At 56.9% G+C, this 24,160-nt stretch overlaps 6 protein-coding genes across 6 annotated transcripts; 2 read left to right on the top strand and 4 right to left on the bottom strand.

The window, feature by feature from the left end:
- Nucleotides 1-374: 374 nt before the first annotated feature.
- Nucleotides 375-2,867, bottom strand: BKCO1_7300051 (transketolase; the record flags this gene model as incomplete). Its single annotated transcript, XM_020278912.1, has 5 exons — nucleotides 375-1,855; nucleotides 1,911-2,205; nucleotides 2,259-2,343; nucleotides 2,546-2,688; nucleotides 2,814-2,867. 5 exons carry the CDS (start codon nucleotides 2,865-2,867, stop codon nucleotides 375-377), a joined length of 2,058 nt encoding a protein of 685 aa, XP_020125965.1.
- A 1,718-nt stretch (nucleotides 2,868-4,585) lies between these two features.
- BKCO1_7300050 (uncharacterized protein) lies at nucleotides 4,586-5,177 on the bottom strand (the record flags this gene model as incomplete). The annotated part of the gene is made up of 3 exons (XM_020278911.1): nucleotides 4,586-4,642; nucleotides 4,717-4,869; nucleotides 5,091-5,177. 3 exons carry the CDS (start codon nucleotides 5,175-5,177, stop codon nucleotides 4,586-4,588), a joined length of 297 nt encoding a protein of 98 aa, XP_020125969.1.
- A 287-nt stretch (nucleotides 5,178-5,464) lies between these two features.
- Nucleotides 5,465-10,354, top strand: BKCO1_7300049 (nucleolar 27s pre-rrna processing urb2 npa2 protein; the record flags this gene model as incomplete). Its single annotated transcript, XM_020278909.1, has 5 exons — nucleotides 5,465-8,864; nucleotides 8,920-9,108; nucleotides 9,161-9,334; nucleotides 9,384-9,523; nucleotides 9,575-10,354. The coding sequence occupies 5 exons, from the start codon at nucleotides 5,465-5,467 to the stop codon at nucleotides 10,352-10,354; spliced, it is 4,683 nt and encodes a 1,560-aa protein (XP_020126010.1).
- Nucleotides 10,355-14,887: 4,533 nt separating this feature from the next.
- On the bottom strand, nucleotides 14,888-17,077 carry BKCO1_7300048 (uncharacterized protein; the record flags this gene model as incomplete). Its single annotated transcript, XM_020278908.1, has 4 exons — nucleotides 14,888-15,738; nucleotides 15,794-16,266; nucleotides 16,365-16,432; nucleotides 16,481-17,077. The coding sequence occupies 4 exons, from the start codon at nucleotides 17,075-17,077 to the stop codon at nucleotides 14,888-14,890; spliced, it is 1,989 nt and encodes a 662-aa protein (XP_020126011.1).
- Nucleotides 17,078-17,883: 806 nt separating this feature from the next.
- BKCO1_7300047 (mfs agza xanthine uracil permease) lies at nucleotides 17,884-20,012 on the top strand (the record flags this gene model as incomplete). The annotated part of the gene is made up of 4 exons (XM_020278907.1): nucleotides 17,884-17,976; nucleotides 18,037-18,669; nucleotides 18,737-18,846; nucleotides 18,911-20,012. 4 exons carry the CDS (start codon nucleotides 17,884-17,886, stop codon nucleotides 20,010-20,012), a joined length of 1,938 nt encoding a protein of 645 aa, XP_020126004.1.
- Nucleotides 20,013-20,841: 829 nt separating this feature from the next.
- On the bottom strand, nucleotides 20,842-22,216 carry BKCO1_7300046 (rrna processing protein; the record flags this gene model as incomplete). The annotated part of the gene is made up of 3 exons (XM_020278906.1): nucleotides 20,842-21,149; nucleotides 21,226-21,838; nucleotides 21,896-22,216. 3 exons carry the CDS (start codon nucleotides 22,214-22,216, stop codon nucleotides 20,842-20,844), a joined length of 1,242 nt encoding a protein of 413 aa, XP_020126005.1.
- Nucleotides 22,217-24,160: the final 1,944 nt, after the last annotated feature.

Raw genomic sequence — 24,160 nt, 5'->3', positions numbered from 1 at the left:
CGGCCCGTGAACCGAGCCGCAGCCTGACGTCATGCTCACAGAAACGTCTGCATCAACCGACGGGTGGCGATTGTCCCCGCCGCGAGTCATGGCCGCAAAACCACTTCCACACGTGAATTCTCAGCTTCACTGCCTGATCACCTCAAAACATTGGCCATTGCGAACAGAAGCCGGCTTTTTGTCATTCAGAAGTCGTTATTGCAATCTATATGCATTTACTCGTGACCAAGAGAATCCATCCACACGCTTTTGGCGTGCGTCCGCTGCTTGTGCGATTAACACAGCAACGGCTTTACCTTCTCCGTCTCTAATACACCTCAGCCATCCTTCTCTCCATTTTTCTCGTCCTTTTGCAACGCTGAGAACAGAGTCGTTTAGATGAGCTGGGTGAAAGCGCGGTTGAGAGGAGAGCGGAGGGGCTTGACGTCCTTGTAGAATTCAATAGTGGCGATGGCACGCTTGGAGATGCCCGGAGCGTTGAACTCGAACTTGTCGTATACCTCCTTGTACGGCCCAGACGCACCGAACCGGTTGAGGCCGAACTGCTCGTGAGAGTACTTCTCCCACCCGAGAGTCGACATGACCTCGACCGACAGCGCCGGGATGCCGTCGGGGATGACGCTGAGGCGGTACTCCTTGGACTGCGCGTCAAACACCTCAACGCAAGGCATAGAGACGACACGCGCCTTGACGTTGTGCTTCTCAGCAAGGAACTTGACAGCCTCCAAGCAGAGCCCGACCTCGGAACCTGTCGACACAAGCGTGATGGCAGCCTCCTTGTCCTCGTGCGCCACGTAGCCACCCTTGATGGCCTTCTCGATCGTCGAGCCCTCGAGCTGAGGAAGGTTCTGGCGGGTAAGGGCGAGGATCGAGGGCGTCTCGTGGCTGGTGAGAGCCATGTAGTACGCCGCAGACGTCTCGTTGCCGTCCGCCGGGCGCCAGACCATCATGTTGGGCAGCGCACGGAAGTGGGCAAGAGTCTCGATAGGCTGGTGCGTCGGGCCGTCCTCACCAAGACCAATCGAGTCGTGCGTCGCGACGTAGATGACACGCTGGCGGGAGAGGGAGGAGAGACGGACAGCACCGGCGGCATACGAGACGAAGTTGAGGAAGGTACCACCCGCGGGGATGAGGGTACCGTACGCAGCGATACCGTTCATGAGAGCAGCCATGGCGTGCTCACGCACACCGTAGCGGATGTAGCGGCCGGACCACTCGCCAATGCCGAGATCCGGGGGCTGGAAGTCGACGGCCGCCTTCCAACGCGTGTTGTTGGAGCCAGTCAAGTCGGCAGAGCCCGAGAGAAGCTCGGGAACCGCCTCGTAGATGGACTCCAGGACCGTCTCAGACAGCTTGCGGGAAGCAATGGCCGAGTCAGTGGGCTTGTAGGTAGGCAGCTTCTTCTCCCAGCCCTCAGGCAGCTTGCCCGTCAGACGGCGAGCAAGGTCGGCGTGGAGCTCCTTGTGCTCCGAGCCGTACTTCTCGAAGAGCTTGTTCCACTCAGCCTCGAGAGCGGCGCCCTCGGAAGCCTTCTTGCCGTACAGGTCCGACACCTCCTGAGGAACGACGAAAGTCTTCTCAGGGTCGAAGCCGAAGAGAGTCTTGACGTGCTTGATGTCATCGGCCTTGAGGGGGTTGCCGTGGACACCGCCCGTGCCCTGGAGCTTGGAGCCGAAACCAATCGTGGTGGTCAGCCTGATCATGGTGGGCTTATCCTTGACGGACTGTGCCTCCTTGATGGCCGCCTCGATACCCTCAAGGTCGTGGTCACCGTCCTTGACCCAGACGGTGTGCCAGCCGTAGGCCTCGAACCTCTTGGTAACATCCTCAGTGAAGGCGCACTTGGTGTCACCATCTGCCGAACTTGGTTAGAAAGGCGACGTCGCGAGTAGAGAACCAATTTCACTCACCAATCGAGATGTGGTTGTCGTCATAGATGGCAATCAGGTTGCCGAGCTTAAGGTGGCCGGCGGTGGAAGCAGCCTCGCTGGCAATACCCTCCATGGCGCAGCCATCACCGAAGAAGGTGTACGTGTAGTTGTCAACCAGGTTGTAGCCGGGCTTGTTGAAAACAGCCGCGGTGTGAGCCTGGGCAATGGCGAGACCAACGGCGTTGGAGAAACCCTGGCCAAGAGGACCAGTGGTAACTTCAATACCGGGGGTGTCGTGAGACTCGGGGTGACCCGGAGTGATGCTGTCAATTTGCTGGACGGGGAATTAGTCTATTGCACCGAATCGAGCACGTGAAGAGTACGTACACGGAAGGCCTTGAGGTCGTCGAGGGTGACGGCATAGCCGAACAGGTGGAGGAGGGCATACTGGAGCATGCAGCCGTGGCCGTTGCTGTTGACGGGCGTCAGCATCATCGCACTCAAGAAAATGCCAAAGCGGGCCACAAGGGGATAGCTCGAGGCCATTGCGTCAGAGGCTCCGGAGCAAGCCCGCGAAGATGGGGCGCGCAATCTAAGCTATCGACAGGCCCACACAGTGCAGCCCACTGTATGACGGCGAAGGCATTGGGAGATAGGAGCGTGGGGACACGTACGAGAGCACGAATCTGTCGCGGTTCACCCACTTGGGGTTCTTGGGGTTGAACTTCATGAACTTGTTGAACAGGACGTGCGAGACCGGGGCCATGCCCATGGGCGCACCCGGGTGGCCGGAGTTGGCCTTCGCGGTGGCATCGACCTGCAGAGAGGCTCGGCGTCAGCATTGGACGTTCACAGCTTTGGCGGCTGGGCCGGGAGAAGCGGCGGTCGCGGGCGGGAGAGTGTTGAGGAGCCATGGCGGGGTAGCGATAAGAGCGCACTTACGGCCAGCGTCCGGATGGTGTTGATGGCAAGCTGATCAATCTCTCCGTAAGGCATGATGGGCGGATTGATGCAGAGGTGGATGGGGGAGAAGAGGGTTGGGGGGAGAGAGAGAGTTTGAGGGAGTGACGGAAGAAAAACAGTCGAGGAGCGGCAGGCTTGGGTGATGCAACCTGGTGGGGCCCGGCGGCGACGGAGGGGCGACGAGCTGGCTGCAACACGCACCGCTGCGCGACCGTGACAAAGCGCGCCCGCCTCGCTGACAACCCCGTCGTCCTCACGAATCAGTCGATTTATCCGGCGCCTTCTTTTCCGCCCGCCGTGCAGCCCGCCGCCCTGGCGATGCATGCAAGCCTTGCCGCCGCGTTCCACCGCTCTCGTAGCTCATTGCCCAGTCGCCACGCCAGCCTGCTAGCCAGCCCTCGACTCGAGTCTCCTCTCGTCGCTCAGCAAACCAGGCATCCACCCGTCGTAAGTTGCTGTTCACTCATCGGTGGTCACAGCTCTGCCCTCCGTCATCGGGTACCCGGGCGGTGATGGTCGATCCGAACGGCGCCCGAACTTGACGGCTGTTTGAGCTCCAGCAGCCCACATGCCCGCTCATCAGCAAGCGACCAGTGAACTGCCCACCGGAGCACTCGTGCTGGCCAAGCCCCTGTCAGGCCGCCCTCTTGCGCAAAACCGCCCGCGGTCGCGGCCGTCTTCATTTGTAAGGCTGAACCACCCACTCCAAAACTATCGTGACCTCGACCGTCCATTGCCCTGCCATCTGGAAATACCGTTCCATAACCCCGCTATCACCGCCTGACTCTCAAACGTCCACAGCGCTGCCTCGTCGATTTGCATGGGAAAGGGTTCATAATTTCGAAGCCCTCAGAATTCAGGATCTGTCTGAACCAGATGTCCGGCTATCTCGAACTAAGCCCATGTCACTTTCCATTCCGTTGCCTAGCTACGTTTCTGCGGGCAATTCGTTCCTAAAAATGCACCATCGGGGACTTTCTGCCTTCCCTTGCATGGATTGGCGTGACGACAACGCGGCTCTGCAAAGAAAACGAAAAAAAAAAAACCAGTGATCCGGGCAAGACCCTGATGGCTTGTCGGCAAGAAATAGGCTAAACACTGCAACCGGGCGGGTCCTCAACAATACGCCTTGAGGATGGAAGGGCAATCCTTCGCATTTGCGGCGCAATTGCTCAGTGATGTGACCATTCCAGCCGCATCTTTTGACATCACGGTATTTCTCACTCCCGGCTGAATGCTTGAGCCCCATACCTTGAATGGTTGTTCTGAAGGATGGAAGCCGCCAACCATGCCGTCAGCCACACCGCCAGTCGTTCTCAGCAATCCAATTCACCGTGGTAACAATATCAGTTGCACGCAAAAGAGATGCAATCATATCCTTTGCCCCGCCGGATCTTCGGCAACTTCTGCACTTGAAGCTACAGTGGTCCCTTGCGACGGAATCTCCCGCACACTTTCTGGACTGAAAACCAATCAAGAAAGGTCGCTGCTACTAGCATATAGGTCTCTTTTGAGTGCTGCTAGAGCCGCATCGACGTCCGCCGTCATCAGTATCCCTGCGCTGATCTGGAGGCCGCCGAACTTTGCCGTGTCCCGAGCCGGGTGTACAGGAAATGCCTTTAATTCGCTCTAACCCGACAATACTGTACAGTTCTTCTCTTACTCTCGAAAACCGCAGAACCGATTATACCGCTCCGTCGTGAAAAAAATCCTCCAAGGTCAAGCCCGTGTCTCGGCGGTTGTGGCAGCGCTTATTGCCTGTAGACGCGCAGGCCGTCTCTCGAAGGAGCAGCGGCGTTCTTGAAAGACTGCGTACATGGTTCATTAGCATAGAGCTCTCGGTTCCGTCAGCCCGACAAGATTGGGGTGAGTGATGGCTTACGTTGTCGCACTCCTCCCAGGCACGGCCGGCACCGAAACCCAGACCGACGAACGCAGGCCACGCGCGGCGCTTGAAGAGGAGGACGGAGAAAACGATGCCGAAGGAGAGACCGAGGCCGGAGCGGATGAGCATGGAGGAGAGGCAGCGGTCCCACTGCAGACAGCGCGGGTGGTCAGCTAGGAGCTTCAAGGAGTGGTAGATAGCGCGGCGGAGCGGCTGGCCGCTCGCGCTGGCTGGCGGCTGGCTGGTGGCTGGCGGCTGGCGGCACCAGCAGTCGCCAGCAGTCGCCAGCAGTCGCCAGCTCACGCGCATGCTCGCGGATGCAAATGGGATGGATGGGCGGGCTTGGGATCCCCAGGGTCTAAGGAACGCACCTTGTCGTTGAGCAGGGCCTCGCTCATGGGGCGGATGGGGCGCGCGACCGGGGCCTGCGGCGCGGGGGTGATGTTTTCTTCGGCCATTGCGGAGTCTTCGCGAGTCGAAAGCCAATTGGCGCGCCTGGCTGGTCTGGATGGAGGGTGCTGTGACGTGTTGGTCGGGGTGGTGGTGGTGGTTGTCTCGCCAGCACGTCGTGGGTCTGTTTCGTCAGTCTTGGCGCGGCCCGCGCACGGTCTTTTGATCTGTTCGAAACGGCGTGCACCACCACCGCACCGCAACTCTCCTGCCCCAGGGCGCTGTAGGACATGGCTCCCATCGCCCAGGTACGCTGAACGACCGCACAAGCCCCCAGCCCGAGTCCCAGCCGCTGATGCCGCCGCCGCAGCCCATGGAACTCCCGTCCCTGCGCCGCCTGCTTGCTCTGGACAAAGACTTCTCCACCTTCGACGAAAAACTCGACCACGCCACCGCCATAATCGGCCAGCCTGACGGCGCGAGACATCGGGACGATGCCGAGGACCCGCTGCTGTTCTACAAGGGCAGCCCGCGCACCGAATGGGTCCTGCGCTGGCTGCTGAGCAAGCTCAAGGCGGATGATCCAGAGGGCCTCAGCGCGCGCAGCAGCTGGTTCGCCTGGCAACTGTTGCGCCAGGTGCTGCTCGGCCTGCCGCCCGCCATCTCCGCCAAGCTGCTCAACTCGCACGGCTTCTTGTCCATCCTGGAGAAGACGCTGCAGGAGAACTTCGTCGCCCCGCATCGCGACCATAGGCTACAAGAGGAGGCGGCTGTGAAGAGGCGGAAGGATGGAAAGGCCACGCGCAAGCGGAAGCGCGATGGCACTCCCGTGGAAGAGCCGGATGGGTCCGATCACGAAGATCAGGAGCGCCTCGTATTGTTCGAGGCCGTCGCCGGGGCCACCATTGAAATTGCGGCCGCGTGTTTTGACGATGCGGCCACTTACGAGAAATCCGTGGCCGAGCTGCTGAAGTCTGTCCTGCGCACGACCACCGCGCAAGCTGCCCACCTGCTCCGCTTATGGCTCGAGTCTGTACATTACCTTGTATTGAAGGCTGCCTTTGATGGCTGGGTTTCTGTCGATTCGCTGTTGCCCCATGTCCTGCAGATCTGGAACGCATGCGTCGCGGACCTGGGCAGTGACGCCAGCGGCGCTGCCGAGCGCTTCTCGCACGAGTGTCTGGTCCCCGCCATCGTTCTTCTGTCGGACATTGCGCTCGAGGTTGACACTTCTGTGGACCCGAACGCCGTCGAGACTGGTCGCGACATCGAGAGTCGGATTAGCCGATCTCTGGAGACTCTGCTAGCAAGACACGTCTTCATCCCCGCCAGAGCCTCCTTTTTCGCCGAAACTGAGGGCCGGCAAGTGAGTAAGCCTGGTCAAGCGCGGCCGGAATCGCTTGATATTTCCCGCTTGCTTCAACCGTTACGAGCGGCTTTGGCTGGAACCACTGAGGGGGTAGGCCTGACCCCCCTGGATTCGGATAGGCGTAAACTGTTTGAGACAGTCGGTTCCCTGCTGGACATTGCGATTCGCTGTTCCCAGCGCTCTACGCCTAAGAAAAGACTCGACGAAGCTCCTTGGCTGCAACGCGTCTTCGTGGCGCTATGCGAGTGCATCGGAGCTCCCGTCGACAGCAGGCCCCCAACCGAGGTTGACGAGGACCGAAGAGCAATCCTCGACCAGATGCTTGAAGTCCTCTCCAGAAGGAAAGTCTCGCTTGAATCCGAGGTCCTCGAGAACCTCGTCCGATCCTACTCGGGCATCCTTGCTCCAGGTGGGGGCGCCAGGCATTTCGACCAACAGCTTGTTTCGCGCGTAATTGCTTATGACGGGACGATCTTCCTGGATACACCGCAGAAGGCTGCAGCGGATGACGTACGTCTGTCAGACGCCATTTTCCGCGCCATCACCGCCGCATCCACAGGTGGCGTCGTTTCATCATTCAGCTATGTTCCGGATGCGCACAACGACAAATCAGGCATCGCTCCAGGCTTGAAAGCTTCCGATGCCCTCAAGACTTCTGTCGTAGTTCCCCTCATGAAGACCTACGCACAGGCGAGGGATCTCGTAGGATTCATTTCAAAATGGGTCTCTCAGCTCCACCAGTTGAGCAGATCGGGTACCCTCATGGAAAGGTCCGTTTGGGTGGAGAAGGAAATCATCGCAGCGGTCAGAGAGGTCTTGGAGTCAACTCTCACCGCAAAGCAGATTTTCGACCTGCTCAATGAGCATTGGCGTCGCATTGCTACCTGCGAAAGATCTGCCGAAGGCGATGAGTTCTCGGAGGCTTCTGCAAGCCTTGTCATTGTGGATGCTCTTGTTGGTGGTTTACAATCCGACGACATCATCGCATCAGTTGTCTCCGTGCTGCAGTCGCTACAGAAGAGCCTTCTCATATTCACCGGCGTTTCAAAGGAACCGGTCACCGTTGCCAGAGCACTGAGGGCAATTTCTCGTATTCACATTCTTCTCAGACCCCATCAGAAACCGCAAGAAGCGAGGGAGTTTACGGTAACAATCCTCTCGCAAGCAAAGGAGCACAACGTGATAGATGCCATTCGAGCATCAGAGAAGACGGAGGAAATGGGTGTGGGTACACGGGGGGAAGAGGCGTTCAATCTCGTCGCCACGCTTTGCAGCGATTTCATGGGTGCCCTCGACCTCAAAGAACCGGCCAAGGATTTGTTTAATCAATCCGCAGTCGCTCTGTTCCGCTCGAACGAAGAGATCAAGGACCGGATTGCAGACGGAGCCAAGCGCCGCCGCACAGCTGACCCCCTGAACGTCGCCACCGCACGTCTGGAGGTCTTTACGCTCAACGCTGCCGCTGTGCTTACACAGTTTCCGAGTCTGTTGACTCTCCCTCCACTTGAGTCTCTCAAAAGCCTTCTTCGCCTGCTCTTCTGGCATGCATTTGGCGAGTTTTCCGGTCAATACGAAGCGCCTCGTGGGCTGTCGTACACGCTCGTCTTCGAGGCAATGTCAGATCTCGTCTTGACCATGCAGTCAAGCGAGCTCAGGGATCTTCTCTTTTCAGTTCTTTATGAGGCTCTAGACTCAGAAGCCAAGTTGGGGAAGTCAAGGGAGCTAGGCGAACAGTTACGCGCATTCGCGGAAATCCAATACCTCCGCGTGCCTGTTGCAGCAATCGGCCGGAAACATCGCGAGCAGGTCCTTGATCGGGTCACTGAAATGTGCACTGTTACTGGCAAGAGGCGAGCGAATGCTGAAGCCTTCTTCCGGCACTTGAGCCTTGCGGCAAAACTCATGGAGGTGCCCAACTCAAAGTCAGAACTGGCCACCGAATCCGACTTGCTATGGACAATTGCTCGCTCCATGCAAGACAACCATCTCACCGACCTGGACACCCTGAGGGTGCTCGATGAGCTCGTCCGTCTGACCCTCGAGGATGCCATCACCGTCAAAGACCAACCGAGAGGCCAACAGTATCTCGAAGGCTACAGAAAGATGATGAGACGTTTTGCAAGGGATGCCAGCGCGTCTTTTAAGGATCACATTGCGGAGTTGAACTGCTTCAAGTCCGGTCTTGTGACCCTAAAGGCATCGGATCTCCTATGGGATGATGAAGAAACGTACAAGACCATGAAGAGATACCTCAGGGCTCTCGATGGTGACCTGGAGACGCTTCTACCAGGAGCACTCAGCAGCATAGCAGAGGAGGACACTTCCTTCCTTCGGGCTGTGCTCGCTGCAACCTCCGATCTTCCGATCCTGGGGATGACAAGAGACGGTAAGCATAATCCGCCCAGCCTGAGCAAGTCATCCATGCTGAACATCTCTTCCAGGCTACATCTGCAGTATCGAAGCGAAGCTGCTCAAATGTGTCCGCAAGCGTCTTGGTTCGGCTGAAACCAATACGTTCGAACAGCCAGAGGCTTCGATGTGGGTGTCGTTGACAACCGCAGTCTCGAATGTGGCAAGCTCGGACGAGGCCGAGTGCGTTAGTGCTATGATCTATGATCTTTGGCGCTGCGGTCAGTATTGCAACGATTGGCATCTCTTGATACATGGCTGATGTTTCTTTAGATCTCTCCGCTAGCGACCGTCACAGCCTTCTCGAAGCAACACGAAAGGCACTGGGCTCCCTTGGCCTTGACAGAAGGACGTCGCTTCTCTCGCAGTTGAAATTCAACCCGGATGATGAACAAAACTGGCAGCCTGCCTTGGTCCTAATGAACGTCCTGATATCCTCCTTACCAGGTAAGACATTCTGTCCCTTCTGCCCAGGATGTCCAGCTTACATCTGCAGATGTTCCAAGCAAGGAAGACAATTCTACGCAAGGGCTGAACGGATTCTTGGGACAGCTAAGTAGCTATCTCGAGAACGTCGAGGCCATCCGCGATTTCCACGCCGCTCTCAACTGCGTTGACACTATTCTGCGAGAAAAGGTAGGCAGTGGTGCCCATCTCGAACCGGACCCCTACTCACGAGATTCATAGCACTGGCTTGTCTCGCAATGGGCCATTGAAAGGATCATTGACTCGCTCGCGCGTCTCGCCTCTTACTCCAGCCCTGAACTTCCTCCTGAACAGGCCGATGCCATCTACACCCGACTTTGCGGTACGACGCACCTCATCCTGTCTCTGCACCGCACCCGTCTCGGCGGCCGCTTCCACGTCCTCATGCCTCTCCTTCAAAACCTGCTCCGCTGCCTCTTCACGCCCGACCACCACAGCCGCCGTGGCCACAACAACGACGCCGCCGCCGCCGCAGCGGCATCGTCCTTCCCGCAACAGCATCAACAACCACAACAACCGCCACCACCCTGGCTCGCCGCCGCCACCAACCCGCTCACACCCGCGCACGCCTCCTCGTTCGCGCGCCTCGTCACCACCCTCTGCAACCCAACCGTATCGGCCGTCAAAGGCTTTCACAACCGCAAGCGGCCCGCCTCGACCTCGATGACCTCGACCGGGCCATCATCGTCGTCGTCGGCAGCCACGACGGCCGACCTCGTCGACGAGACCAAGAAGGCGCGCGAGTACGCGGGCCAGTACGTGCCCGCGCTCATCGCGTCCTTTTGCTCGTGCACGCTGCACGGCGGCCGCATCGGGCCCGAGACGCGCGCGGCGCTGATGCCGGGCTTGTACGCGTGCGCGGACGTGGTGGGGATCGAGGCGTTGAGGGCGATGAACGCGGGACTGGGCGCGGGGGAGAGGGCGGTGTGGAGGGGGGTTTATGCGGATTGGAAGAAGTTTGGGAGGTGGGAGGGGAGGTGATGAAGGATGACGCATGGCATGTGATGCGTCATGATGAATAGAGGGGCGGGGTGGGCTAAGGTTTTTTTCGTGAACCGGTTACGAGTGAAACGGCAATGATGGGGATTGGATGAAGGGTGAGAGAGGGAAGGAGGATTTCTTGGACGCAGCTGTTTTTTTTTTTCTTCACTGCAATTTGTTCTTTTCTCTCTCCTCCGCCATAGGAGGCCATCATTCGCTTCTGTCGATTTTCTCTACCGACCATTTTCTACCGGGGACTTACCTTCTTCCCCTCTTCACTCTGTTTCCTTTTTTCTTCTTGTCGATTATTCTTGCCTCCCGCTTCTCCCGAAGGCCGTTGCATACTCCATTTCTGCATAGCGTTGGGTGAGGGAGAATGAGAGAAAGAAAGAGAGGAAAGGGAGTCGTTATCACCATTATCATCATAGATCTGCATGCGGGTTCGTTTTGACTGATGTTTGCTTGCTTGCTGTTACATACTTGCATTGGGGGGCATGGTAAATGGCAAAATGGATATCATCGGAGGGGAGGCAAAACTTGTATAGTGTTTGTTCGTGTGTGTATATGTCCCGTCGGTCGTTCATCGTGTATATGTACTGTGCAGCGTGCGTGTAAGCTCAATACCCGTAAAAAAAACTTTCCTTTTGTTCTATCTTTCGAATCTTGTATTTGCATAAATGTGTATGAATCTGCGTACCTATTTCTTGTCTCCTTTTTGACAGGCAACCTCATCATCTCTTGACAGCTTTCGCTTTCTACTCCAAGGACAATAAAGGGATGAGAGATTTGTGATAAGAAGACGATCGGGACGGCGTCGTTCTGGAGCAGCGTGTGTCTGAGGCCAAGGGTTGGCGGAGGCAGATCACATCGAGGCAGAGACATTTTCGTCTTGTTGGTTGGGCTTATAACCCCTGGATAAGTATCCACTCGTTTGCCCCAACATCCTTTGCCGAAATATCTGTTCTGTCATTATTGGTTCCTTCTTCCCTTCCGTGGCCTCCCTTTCCTCATGTCTCATGTCGTCGGATGCGCCGGATCATTTGTTAGATCATGGCGTTTGTACGCAGAACCCCTCCCCCACAAAAGTTCTTTTGCCAATCTCGGCCTGCCATATATGTACGCACATAATGGTGTATATGCTTCGTCACTATGATAGTGGCGTGAAACCAAGGATCCAGCCTTGCGGTGTGCATGCGACTGACTCATCGGCAGCATCGTTCCGAGAGCGAAGAGCAGAAATGCCGAAACAAAGGTAAAGTTCGGACATGGGAGTGGCGGGGGTTTCATTTGTAGGTTTCGAGAAGGGCGGGGGAGGGGATTGGTTGTGCTGAAACCAACCCAGTGGTTGATGGGGTGTGATGTGATGTGTGTGTCGCGTGCACTGGTGGTTTTGCGCACAATGCGTTGTGATAACTAAAATGAATAGGGTTGAGGTACGTGCAAGACAATGCCTTTTTTTAACGACGTGGGGCAGCTAAGATCGTCTGTGGAATGGTATTATGCTCAAGCACGTTCGTTGCGTTGGGGAACCGCATGAATATGATGACGCGCGCGCATGCGCGCGTGTGTGTCCAGGCGTACGACAAACGGTATGAAGCAGTGAGAATGTTGATCGCAAATTCGCTGAAGGAACGTGCTTCCCTCTTTTTTCCATTACATTTTGTTCTTCTGTGCAGAGGATAGTAAAACAAATTGACAAAGCCGGTTGATGGTTGTCTCCGTTCTTTGCAAACTTTGCACAACAAAAAGTCGTATTGATTTCACACATAGAACCAGATGTTAAGCCAAAGGAACAGAAATTCAAAAGCGATATCGCACCGTTACGGAACCAAAGTAGCCGCTTTCGATCGTCTCTAGCATTGGCACGACGGCTTTCTCCTACGTGTCGTGGGTTTCGCGTGATCGACCGCAGATCACCATCTTCAAAGCTAGAGCACTTCGGTTTCACATATATTAAGGGTTTGGTGGGGGGGAAGGGGAGGGGGAACGAAGCTCCAACATTCTGGGCCCTTTCTTTCCCTCCCTTCTCTGTACATACATAGTACCAAAAAGCACAGACTTCTCCACCACCAGCGCGGGTGGACCCCCGAACGCCCGTGGCTGCTAAGGAAACCATGCCAGGATGGCTTGCACGGAGAACGGGCCTGCTGCGGCAAAGGGGTCAATGCTTGGCTTCCCCCATGTCCCATAAACCTTGCAAGTAAACGGGAAGCCACGAGTCATCGTGCATGGGGTGGCGTGGCGGAAGGTAGAAGCCGCAGCCGTGCCACGCCCTCTCTCTCCCTCTTCCCGGCGTGTATCGCTTCTCGGCCACTCCCCCTGCAGATTTCCCTTGCGTCGGTAACATTCAAGGCCGCCACCGCTAGTGCCTATGAGAAAAAGGAAGGGATAGACGGTTCGGACGTTTGGGAGAGGGAGATCAGAGAAAGAATGGCAAATGCCGAGCATCTGCGACAGTACCTCTGCGGCTTTTATCAGAAGTGCAATCAAGCGGAGGCAGGTTTTGGCATTTGTGCCGGCTCGGACTGTATAGGAATGCAGTGAAGAAGTTGATGGGGTGTAGGAATGGGTTATTATTGGGATATGATATCTACACTTTCCACGAGTGAGCCTTAGCGAGCTTTTCCACAGCCTTGGGTGGTCTCCAGGTCGGAAGACATAGAATCCCATAGTCTCAAGGTTGGAAACAAGGATATTCGTCGTGGGCTTGCAGCTTGTCCGCGGGTTTCGGAGAAGGTTAGCCGCAAATCGCTTTATTCCGCACGCCACAAAAGCTCATCCATCATGCATGGTAGCACGTGCCACACCAAGCAGTTGGTTATCTTAGCGTCTCGCTGTTCCATGGCCCTGACAAGTGATCTTCAGCAGAGTTTGCCTTCAACAGCCAGCCTAAGTGTACTTTCGGGCTGATCGACCGGGAAGGCGTTGGTGGTTGGGCAGTCTGGAATCAGGATCGCAGTGTGGCAATATTCGCATTCTTTGCTTGTTGCTGTGGCTGGATGGTCGCCGTAAGTAGCATATGGAGAAGTTCCGTGGTTGCAGCGGCTGTTGGAACTTTTGAATTTTTCCTTAACAGTTCGGTAGGGGAAAATGCTCTCGCATGCTGCAGAAAGGCGACGGGGCCACAAGCGTAGATGACGAATGCGTGTAGCAAACGCATTTGCGGTTGTACCATCTCCAAGGTCAGTGAAACAATCTAGCCACGAGGAAAGCTGAACGGTCAAGCGCTGATGATGGAAAAAACGAGTTTGACTACCAGGTCTCTGAAAACTTTCCGCAAGCCACGACGCAAAGATCGGCAGCAATAGTGGAGCGCGACGGATCGTGGACTCGGGTGCACTGGGTGTGTTTTCTTGACTCTCTTGCAAATTGGACCCCAAATGGGACGCCTGGAAACGCAGCCACGTGGATGGTGGTTTTGAATTTCTAACGGCAGTTGAGCTCGGCACTCGGGATTCCGGGAAGGGGCACCGCGTAGGCTGCTGGTCGTCTGAGCATTTGTTGCAATGCTAGGAGGATCCAGATGATGAAGACTTGTCCACATTCAGCCTTTGAGTATCGAGGTCCAAGTGACGAGATGGTCATGTGGGTAATCGGTAGATAGAATCGCATAGAAGAGCCGTAGTATGTATAGTAGTTCTCGCGTAAAAGGAGCTTTAGCGTGGATCCCGCGGTGTCTATACATAGTGGAAACGTCCGGCTCTCTGCTAGAGGGACCTAGCGCGCGAGCCTATATTGCAAGAAGAACGTGGCGGTCCGGAGCAACTCTCTCCTTCCGGCGATACAGAATCATAAAAGTGGCGAAGGAGCAGCCTCTTTTCCCCACGCGCCGCAGCCTTCCTTCGCGTGTGGCGGCTGCCAGCGGGCGGCACGCATGCCGACGCCGTCGCTATCTCCCTGCATGCATTACGCACCAACCGGCTCTAAAGCGAGGGGCGTCTGGCTAGCCAGATGCGGAAAACGCTACTGGCAGCAGTGCCCTCGCTTCAATCCTGTTGCATGCTCCGAGGCGAGTGATCTGCAGCTCTTTGCAGCCAGAAGCAGTTATACTCTTTCCTAACGACGGCTACATCCGTGCTGACGTTGGACGGGCTTCCGATCATTCTCTTCATCTTTGAGGGGCAACCCGTCACATCCGCTTGGCGCCTTGAAGCTTTCTGGCTCGCGTGGGGCGTTGAGTGCAATATCAAACATCAAAGCTATTCGAGCCATCCGGGAGTTGCCATCTAAAGAAGTAGAATCCGCCGACGCGAATGAGAAAAAGAAAGCAAAGAGTCCTACTGTATCTCAGACGGTGACAAAGCTCAAACGCCGGTAGTCGAAGCACCAGTGCAAACACCCATGAAAAAAAAAAAGAAAAGTAACATTTCAACGGCGTCAACCACACGGGCATGGTATAAAAGTAGAGAAAGAATTGAGCCGCCCAAGAAAAAGCAAACGAGGAAAAGAAAAATGGCACCCGGCACCTTTGACAAACGAAAGACCCGGAGAACGAGCCCGGTCAGGAAAAATATCAATCTCACCTGTTTCCCATCACTCCTTAAAAGCAAACATGGTTCCGCACTCGAACACGGTTCCGTAGTCCCAGCATTCGCGCACTATTTCCGGATCATCCCACCACCAGATGACGTCGTGGCGCAACGTGGAGCCATTGTCGACAAGCGAGCCCCAGCAATCCTTCCAGAGGCCACGAGCTACGAACGTCGCCAATTCTCCATCCAGCGCCGCCTGCTCCCTCTCGCTCTCGGTGAAAGCTGCAAAATCCAAGGCCTCGGTGCCGCTGCCCATCGTAGCGTTCCTTTTGTTGTATTCGAGTGTGCTGCGCTTGGTGCCGTCTTGCATGTCTGTCCTCTGTTTCGAGTGGAGTGGCGCGTGCCTGGGCTCGCTGTCTCTGGGAGGAGCGCACGCAGGCAGCCGCAGCCGCTGGACCACGAGATCCTTGCCTCCACCGCCGCCTTCTAGAACACTGAAGCCGCAATCACTCACCCAACCCGGTAACAGCGCGAGCGGCCGTGAGCAGAGAAACTCTTTCTCCAGGTTCAACAGCAAGTGGTCCTCAAACCACGCGCGCAACCTTGGGCCCATGGTGGTGCGTACCGGTGTGCTGTCAACGAGGCGTAGCTCCAAGATACCTCCGGGAACAAGCATCCGAAGCAGATCGCGAAGGACTGGCTGAATCTTGGATGACGGCAGATGTGAGGGGAGCGCAGCGCACCGGATATGATTGAACGAGTCTGTGGGGTAAGGGAAAGGCAGGATTCCGGCAGAATCCACGGTCAGGGGATGGATGTTGGCAGGGAGCGGGATGCTGGCCAGTGGCTTGTGTACAGTCAGATACGAGATGTGCGACTTGGGGTAGATGGCGGATAACTGATAGACTTCGGCTATCCAGGGATTGAGATTAGCGTTTGTGAAGGATCCGATGGACCAGTGGCTTACCCAAATTGCTGTAAAGCTCCAGGACTCGCTTTGGCTGTCGGAAGAGCGTAGGAAGACCCAAAAGGGGCCCTACTCCTTGGTTGGGTACTAGTGAATTCTCCATGTTCTGCAGCTGCAGGGCGGTAAGGCACCACAAGTGCTTCTCGACGGCAACCTCCTCCTCGGCGTAGGGATCGGTGGCCAGGATATCCGGAGACGGCTCATCTTTCAAGCGTGCAAGGATAAGCTTCGGATCTGCACGCTCCATGCGACGAACAAAACGTTGAAACTGCGTCAGCTCTGCAACGTCGGTGTCGCACAGGAAAGAGCTGTCGAAAGACTGGCGGTTTTGCGAGAAGGAGCGTATGGAGGCGATATCCCAATCCGCGGGAGCCTTCCAGGTGCAATGAGGGCCGACGTCGGGTGAGGAGTGGTAGGTGGAGCTGGTGGCGTCATTGTCTAATGCGCACTGGCTCGACAAGGAGCCTCCCGAACTTGGTAGGGTCAGAATTGGTGCATGTTACTGAACAAACGGCGAGCATGGTGGACCGAAAGATGGGACAAACTGATGGGCGGCAACTGCTCTACATACCGAGCGTGAGTCGAGGAAGAAGCCTGCTCCTCATCAGCAATTACACTGGGCAAGCGCGCAGGGTGAGTCTGAGGGGTCGTTAGGCGGTGAAAATTGACGTCTGAGCTGGAGCTCACCTCAGTACTGCGGGTTGTTGTTCTCGACACGTAGGAGTCCTCGCTCAGTTGTTGGGCTTCATAGGCTTCGACCTCTTCGATGATGCGTCGTTCTCTGCAGTGGGCTTCACGGCCCGCGTGTTGCACGGTACAGACTGCATCATCTCTCAGCATCGAGTGCAAAAGGCGGCGAGGGTTGTGTTTACCGGACGATCTCGTGGTGGAGTAGAGCGGCGAGCATGGCGGCTGGACGGTCCCAAATGAGGAGATGGAGGGCAGAGCTGGCAGCACGGGAGCGGGAAGCTGAGCAGGGGTGGACCAGCTGGCGGCGGAATCCAGACTGTTTTCCCGTGGGCGTGAGTGGGAGCGGCTGTGGAGGGACAGCTTGGAGCTCTTGCGGGAGGACGAGTTCAGGACGGGGGACTTGTCGGGGTTGTTGTTCTTGCGGCGGACAGGCAGCGACCAGAAACTGGACTTGGAGGCCGAGTCGTCGGACTGCAGGCTCGGGGTCGAGTCGCCATGGTCGCGGCTGCGCAGGCGTCGCTCGCGACGCTGGCCCACGGTCTCGGCGCGCTGGTCGGTCCACGAGAGGTCTGCGGAAAACATGGAGGCGCCCATCCGCGAGCATGCGTTGGAGTGGGCGAGGGTGGGACGCGTGGTCGGAGATACGGCGCCAGATCTGGATTTGGAGCAGCTCGGCGGGCGATGATCTCACGTCGCGGGACCGGGGCCGGTGCGGCAAGTGTCATTTCGGCGTGGGTGGCTAGTGGTGAAGCTTGGGGCTGGACAGGCGGCGACAGCGGGAGGGCGAGGGTCGTCCCTGCCAGACTAAGCTGCCGTCGCCGTTTCACACTCCCGCTTTCATCCACGGCGCCGAGGATCCGCAACCCACCACCCTCGACCCGCTACGCTTGAGGCGCCCAAGGCCGAAAAGAGATGCCCCACGCCAGCACCGCGACGGAACCGCCGTAGGGCCTGGCCGCCACCTGCCTGCGCCCTAGATCGGCGCGTCACCCGAGCGCGCAAGACGCACACTGTCGCCGATACGGAGCCCGTGTGCCTGCGCCCTCCTGTCTGTGCCTGGCGACCCGGCCAGGCAAGATGCGCCGCTGGCTACGCTACGCCATCTAGCTTTTTCTTTTTCGTGTTCCACTCTGTCAGCGTGCAGGCTTGCCTTGGCTCGACTTGACCTCATCTCCTCCGCCGCGCCCGTGCGCATCAACCTTCCCGTGGCTGCCGCCGCACCTGCTAGTCAGTCAATCCTCTCCACCCATCCCGCTGATCGCCAGCACCATACTGCCATGCCCGTCGCAGCCTGGGTAAAAGCGGCGCGCTCGCTCCACCACACCTCCACACCATGACCACTGTCTCTTTCCCTCCTCTTCTCTTCGCCCTTGCCCAGCAGTTGTCCCAAACCGCCAACAATGGAGGCTCTCCGCCAGCAGGTCGGGCGTCTGGATGCCTACCTTGCCGACTCCAAGTTCGGCCGCCTTTTCCGCCTTGACGGCTCCGGCCATGTAAGTTGCCTTGTGCTTGTCCGGCACCCGCCACACCCAGCTAACCTCAATCTGCCCCAGGCCGACGAGATTCGGGACGCTCGCTTTGTGACTGAGGTGCGCGCCGGCGTGACCACCTTTTTCACCATGGCCTACATCATTGCCGTCAACGCCACCATTCTGACCGATTCTGGCGGCACATGCGAGTGCCGCGATGTCCTCGACCCGACGTGCGCCGCCGACTCGGATTACCAGGTATGCCTGGTCGGCTTACATCGGGATTTCATCACCGCCACCACTGCCATCGCCGCTTTCGCCTCCTTCTTCTTCGGTCTCGTCACCAACTTGCCCGTCGCCTTGGCAACCGGCATGGGCCTCAATGCCTACTTCACCTATCAGGTCGTTGGCTTCCATGGCACCCGCCATATTCCGTATGGCTTGGCTTTGACCGCCGTCTTCGTCGAGGGCTTCATCTTCGTTCTCTTGTCTCTTCTGGGAATGCGTCAGTGGCTGGTCCGCATGCTCCCAAACTCCTTGAAGGTCGCCGCTGCCTGTGGCATTGGTCTTTTCCTCGCCGAGATAGGACTATCGTATAGTGCGGGAATCGGCGCCATCTCCGGCGCCAGCGCTACCCCCTTGGATCTGGCCGGGTGCCAGCCCGAGTACAGGGACGAGTTTGGAGAGTGCCAGAGCCACAGGATGCAAAACCCTACCGTAAGCAGTCTGCCAATCCCCCGTTTCGTATTTTGTGTGGAGGGCCTAACGAGTATGAATCGAACAGTTATGGATCGGCGTTTTCTGCGGTGGAGTCCTAACTGCCTATCTTATGTCGTACAAAGTGAAAAGCGCCATGATCATCGGAACCTTGGTCGTGTCCATTATCTCTTGGCCGTGAGTCAGGCCCCGTCACGTTCTAAAGTGTCCATCTGAGGCAAACGACTGACTTGCATCTCAGACGCGGGACTTCGGTCAGCTACTTCCCGTACACTCCCGACGGTGACAGCAAGTTCGACTTCTTCAAGAAAGTCGTGTCTTTCCACCCAATTGAGCGCACTCTCAATGCATTGGACTGGAACATTTCACGAGCGCCCAGCGAGTTCATCCTGGCCCTCTTTACTTTCCTCTATGTCGACATCATCGACTGCACCGCCACACTGTACAGCATGGCCCGTTTCTCCGGTGTAGTCGATGCGTCAACAGGCGACTTCCCCCGCTCGACCGCCGCCTATTGCACCGACGCCTTCAGTATTAGCGTCGGTGCCCTCTTCGGCGTCAGCCCCGTGACCGCCTTCATCGAGTCGGGCGCCGGCATCGCTGAGGGCGGCAAGACAGGGCTCACAGCCATGACGACAGGTCTCTGCTTCTTCGTCTCCCTCTTCTTCGCCCCTATCTTCGCGTCCATCCCACCGTGGGCGACGGGCTGCACCCTCGTCCTAGTCGGCGCGATGATGGCGCGCCAGGTTGTCGCCATCAACTGGCGCTACATCGGCGACGCCTTGCCCGCCTTCGTCACCATCATCTTCGTGCCCATGTCGTACAGCACCGCGTACGGCCTCCTCGCGGGGATACTCACCTACGTCGCCATCAACATCCCCATCGCCCTCACGCGCCGTCTCTCCCGCGGCCGCATCGTCCCCGCCGACGACGACGCCCGCGAGTACTGGAGCTTCAACCCCGGCGGCGGCGCCGGGCAGCAGCCGTGGTTCATCGGTGCCATCGGCAACGCTCTCGCCCGCGTCGGCCGTGGCGGTCGCGGTGACAACAAGACTCGCGAGGTGCTCGAGTCGTGCGACTCGCACGAGCAGAAACATCAGCAGAACCACGCCCACCACCGTGCCTTCGGCCACTCCATCGACATCAAGTTCGGCGATGACGACTCCATCCGTAGCCACAGCCACGGACGCCACGACAGTCGCGGCGGCGTGAGCTACCCCACGAAGACGCATCTCGGTGTCGAGATGCAGCGCGTGGTGCCGGGGTTCGCCGGAGACGAGCCGCATGTTGAACGCTTCGATCTGCGCCAGTTCCGCGTCGCGCCGCAGCAGAATCGCCGCTGAGTGAGTGGGTGGTGTACGTGGGCACTGGGAGCGAAGGGTCTGGCGTTGTTGTTTGTGCAAGCTTCTCCTTGAAATGTTACAATGAAATGTCTATCTCTAATTACCTATTACCTTTTCAGGCATTTACTTGACGCTCTTAGTTTAGAAGCGCTGGAGTTTTTTTCTTTTTTTTTTGTTGGTAGTAGAAGATCGGATCTTGTTTCCTCCGGCGCTGGATGCCCTAGAGACGTTTGAGAGGGAGAGAGAGAGCAACTCTGTTCGGGAAGAATAACAGATGGAGTTTGTGCTGAAAAGAGCAACATACCGCTTGATCTATACTCATATCATCACTCCTTGAAAATTTTAATAACTTACGCTTCGAGTACCGCACTGAGACTCAATCATTACCCAGCAACAGAACCCTTCATGAACAGTTCAGCAGCTACCGTGGAAAAGAGAAAGTGATCAAGAAATAGACTAATTTTGATAGTGTATAATGATGTCAGAATTAGAACAACGCCGCTTGACGCCTCCCAATGCCTCTCTTTTTTAGCAGAACAACGGAATGTTCACAAGGGGGAATTCGAAAAAAAAAAAAAGTAAAGGAACAGACGACAAAAAAAAGGTTTCCCATCCTCTGTGGCTTTAAACTTTTTCCCCGCGGTTTCAATCGATCCTTCCTTCCTTCCCTCCATCCGAACCCCGTAATAACGCCACACGTTACGCGAAGGAACTCGACCGCTGCAGTGGTCGTCACATCGTGAAGCCCGTCCGCCATCTGGGACATACCACTTCCTGACTGCTGCTATTTTTCCCCCTGGAAGAACTCAACTTCAACCTTTCTTTACCTTTACTTCCTCGCCGCCCTCCTACTCTTGCCCGGCCGCTTCCTCGCCGCGCTGTTCGCGCCCGCCTTCATCTTCTTGGCCGAGAAGCCCCTGCCGTCGGCGCTGCTCTGCGCGTCATTGCTCTTGGCGAAGCGCTTCTTGCCACCAAAACCGTACTTGGCGTCCTTCTTCGCGCGCTTGTGGTTGGTAGCACCGCCAGCACCGCTGCGGCGGTCGAGCTTATCCTTGCGAGCAGTCTCATGGGCGTCCTCGAGCGCGACGTCGAAGAGGTCGTTTTCGTTTTCGTTTTCGAGGTCGGCGCCCTGGCGTTCTGTTTGTGATGATTAGCTTTCATGGACTCGAGGGTTGTAAACCGAGGGAGGAGAGAGGGGGAGAGAAAGACGTACTCCTCTTCAGCAGGTTGATCTTCTCCATGGTATCCTTCTTTGCCTTGGCCTTCTCCTGCTCCTTTGCGACCTGGACGGCCTTTCCGAACTTCTTGAGGTCACGCTGGCGGCGGGCCTCTTGCGAGGCCTTTTTGCCGGCGGCTTCATCGATAAGCTTCTGCTTGATCTTGCCCATGTGCTCGTCGCTCTTGACCATCTCGGCGAAGTAGTCGTTGGGGCGCGTGAAGGGTACGCCCTCCTTCTTGAGCGCCTTGCGCGCCGCGTTGACGGCGTTCAGCGCCTGCTGGTAGAAGGCCAGCTCGCGGTTGAGGTCGTCGTTGGTATCTTGAATCTCGACAGCGACGTCGGAGGTGACGGACTGGTGGTCGGAGAAGGGTTGCTTCTTCGTCTTCCATTCGATGCGGTGCATGGCGGCGAGCAGGGCGGAGGTGTTGTTGATGGTGAGGCGCTGGTGCGGGACAATGTCGCCCTTGTCTTCCGAGGCGACCGAGTCGAGGTCCGAGAGGGCGATGTCTTCTTCCTCGTCATCCTCTCCGTCGTCGTCGTTGTCGTTCTCTTCAAGCTCTTCATCGCTGGAGTCGGAGTCATCTTCCTCAAGCCTAGCCAAGTCGATCTGCGCAGACAATGTCAGCATTTTTTGCCGCCGTACGTGAGAAACCCCTCGTCGCACCTTCGACGTATCCTCGTCGTCGCTTTCCTCCTCGTCGTCGCTCTCGTCCTTGCTGGCAACGGCCTTGCGGGCCTCGGCGCGGATCTGCTTCTCAGCCTCGTCTCCACCGGAGCCAGAGTCCTCCTGCGGGGGCGCATTCACAGCAACACCGCCCTCAATGCCGTCTTCCTCAGCGCTGCTGCTGCCGTCCTCGGCCTGCTTCTGCTCCTGCTTGCGCTTCTCGGCCTGCTTCTGGAGCTTCTTCTGCTTGTCCTTCTTGTAATCGTAGCCCTTCTCCTTCTGGAGAAGATTGAGCAGTTTGCTGCCGCCCTTCTTGACCATGTTGGCGGTGCGGATCGAAAAGCCGGTGGGGGGACTGGAGCGAGTGGGCGGGAAGTCGAGGGATATCTGCTTTGCTGCAGACTGCTTTGCGCGACTCCGAAATTTTTGGGAACTGCCGCGGCGGCCGGGCTCGAAATCTTGGCGCCCGCGCGCTCACCGCCCGGAGCATGACTGGTCCGTGCGCAGATCGCACTGCCCCCATCAGTCAGCCCTGCGGATCCCACGTGCGCCGTTGCGACGAAACAACAACAACAACAACAACAGCAATTCAGTTCCTCTACTCGTCGCGGAATCGTGCCCTTCTGAAAACGTCCGGATCACAGGTCTTTGAGTTTGCCGACCGACCTCGACTCGCAATCATGTCCGATCGCGATGCGCCAACCTCAAGCTCGGTACGGATGTTCCTTTCCCCCTGCCGTCCGTCCTTGCCTCACGGAATGCCTTCCTCAGCTCAGAGCCCACTACTCTTCAACGCCCCACCATGATGGACTGGGCTAACCACAGCTGCCGCAGCCTGTGAGCACCGAAGGCAGCTCCGCCGAACTCGTGGCCGTCGTCGACGACCTGATCAACCAGCTCTCCTCCAAGTTCACCAACATCTCCAAGGAGCTGCTCGAGAAGAGTGCGTTGTGCCCCCTCAACTTATATCTACGTTTTTCGAACTTCGATCGGAACACCGAGTCATTCCCTTTCCCTCTCCAAGTTTTCTTTCTCTTCCTCATGGACCCCAGCTGCGTCTCCCTATCCCTTCTTCTATCTTAGTGCTTTCGTTATACACTGTCCGATCCTCTCCTGCCACAAACTCGGAACAGCCCTTTCATTTCTCTACCCAATCACATTACATACAAACACACATCTCCTGTGGTCCAACCCACACTTTCTCTCGTATCCCGTCCCCCTCTTAACCAAAGAAGAAAGAAAGAAAGAAAAAAAAGGTAGCCCTTCGAAAGCTGACCGAGGCAAAAATAGTGGACGACATGAGCCGCCGACTCGATGCGCTCGAAACCACCATTCAGACAGGCGCCGAGCCGAAGAGTGACGGTGACTCGGACAAGTGAAGAAATAGCGCCGCCGACGTCGCCTCGATATCTCCTCACCCAACCGATTCGCCCCACCAACCGGCCCACATTCTGTCATCACAGATCATCGCTATACATGCTATTAGCCCAGCGTTATGGATGTGTGGTATTGGAGTGAATCTTCATTACAAGCCCGATTGTCGTCGTTGAAGGGGGCTGTTTTTTATTTTTCCCCTCCCTCTTTGGGTATGTGGGGGAGTTTTTCGTGTAGATAGTTTTATGGCTTCATGAATTTTTTTCTGACTCGTTGATGCTCCTTATGTTCTGACCAAGAACTGCGCGGAAGCCTATGTTGGGTATAGGTGCGGTTGTGATAGATTCTTAAGATTCTGTGGTGCTCAAGCTTTTCTTCAGGTGTGCTTGTTGCGGTGTGTCTTGCGAGAACCGGGTACTTTGTCGTTGGCCAAACTCTTACGCTGTGCAATGGCATGCAAATCCAGCAGAGCAGACTCTCGATACCAACTCTTCGCCAGCTTATTGCAACCTTCTAAGCGGCTTCGACATGCGAACGCTCCTCCACGTCCGAAACGGAAATTTCCTCAAACAACGCACATTCCGTCGATCCCTATGCTCGCGCTGCATCCACGTCCGCAGCGGAAGCCACGGCCGATTGCTGAAACTTTACACCGACTCCGAGACGTCCCAGTTCCTCCGCTGCACAGCATATACGGCGGAGTCAATCAGAAGCGACGGGTCGCTGAGTGCTCAGCTCGCAGACGACCCGAGTAAAAGGCCTCTTTGCGTGGGACTGGAATCAAATATCTCAGGTACGTACCTTCTGCAAACGTGGGAGGGGTAAAGGTGTTTTGTTTGCCTAGAAGTCGGCTCATGCAGTGCTATTTAAGCATGGAAGACAGCTGTGCGA

This window comes from Diplodia corticola (assembly GCF_001883845.1).
Source record: "Diplodia corticola strain CBS 112549 chromosome Unknown scaffold73, whole genome shotgun sequence".
NCBI lineage: Eukaryota > Fungi > Ascomycota > Dothideomycetes > Botryosphaeriales > Botryosphaeriaceae > Diplodia > Diplodia corticola.
This window is presented reverse-complemented; position numbering and strand designations above follow the sequence as displayed.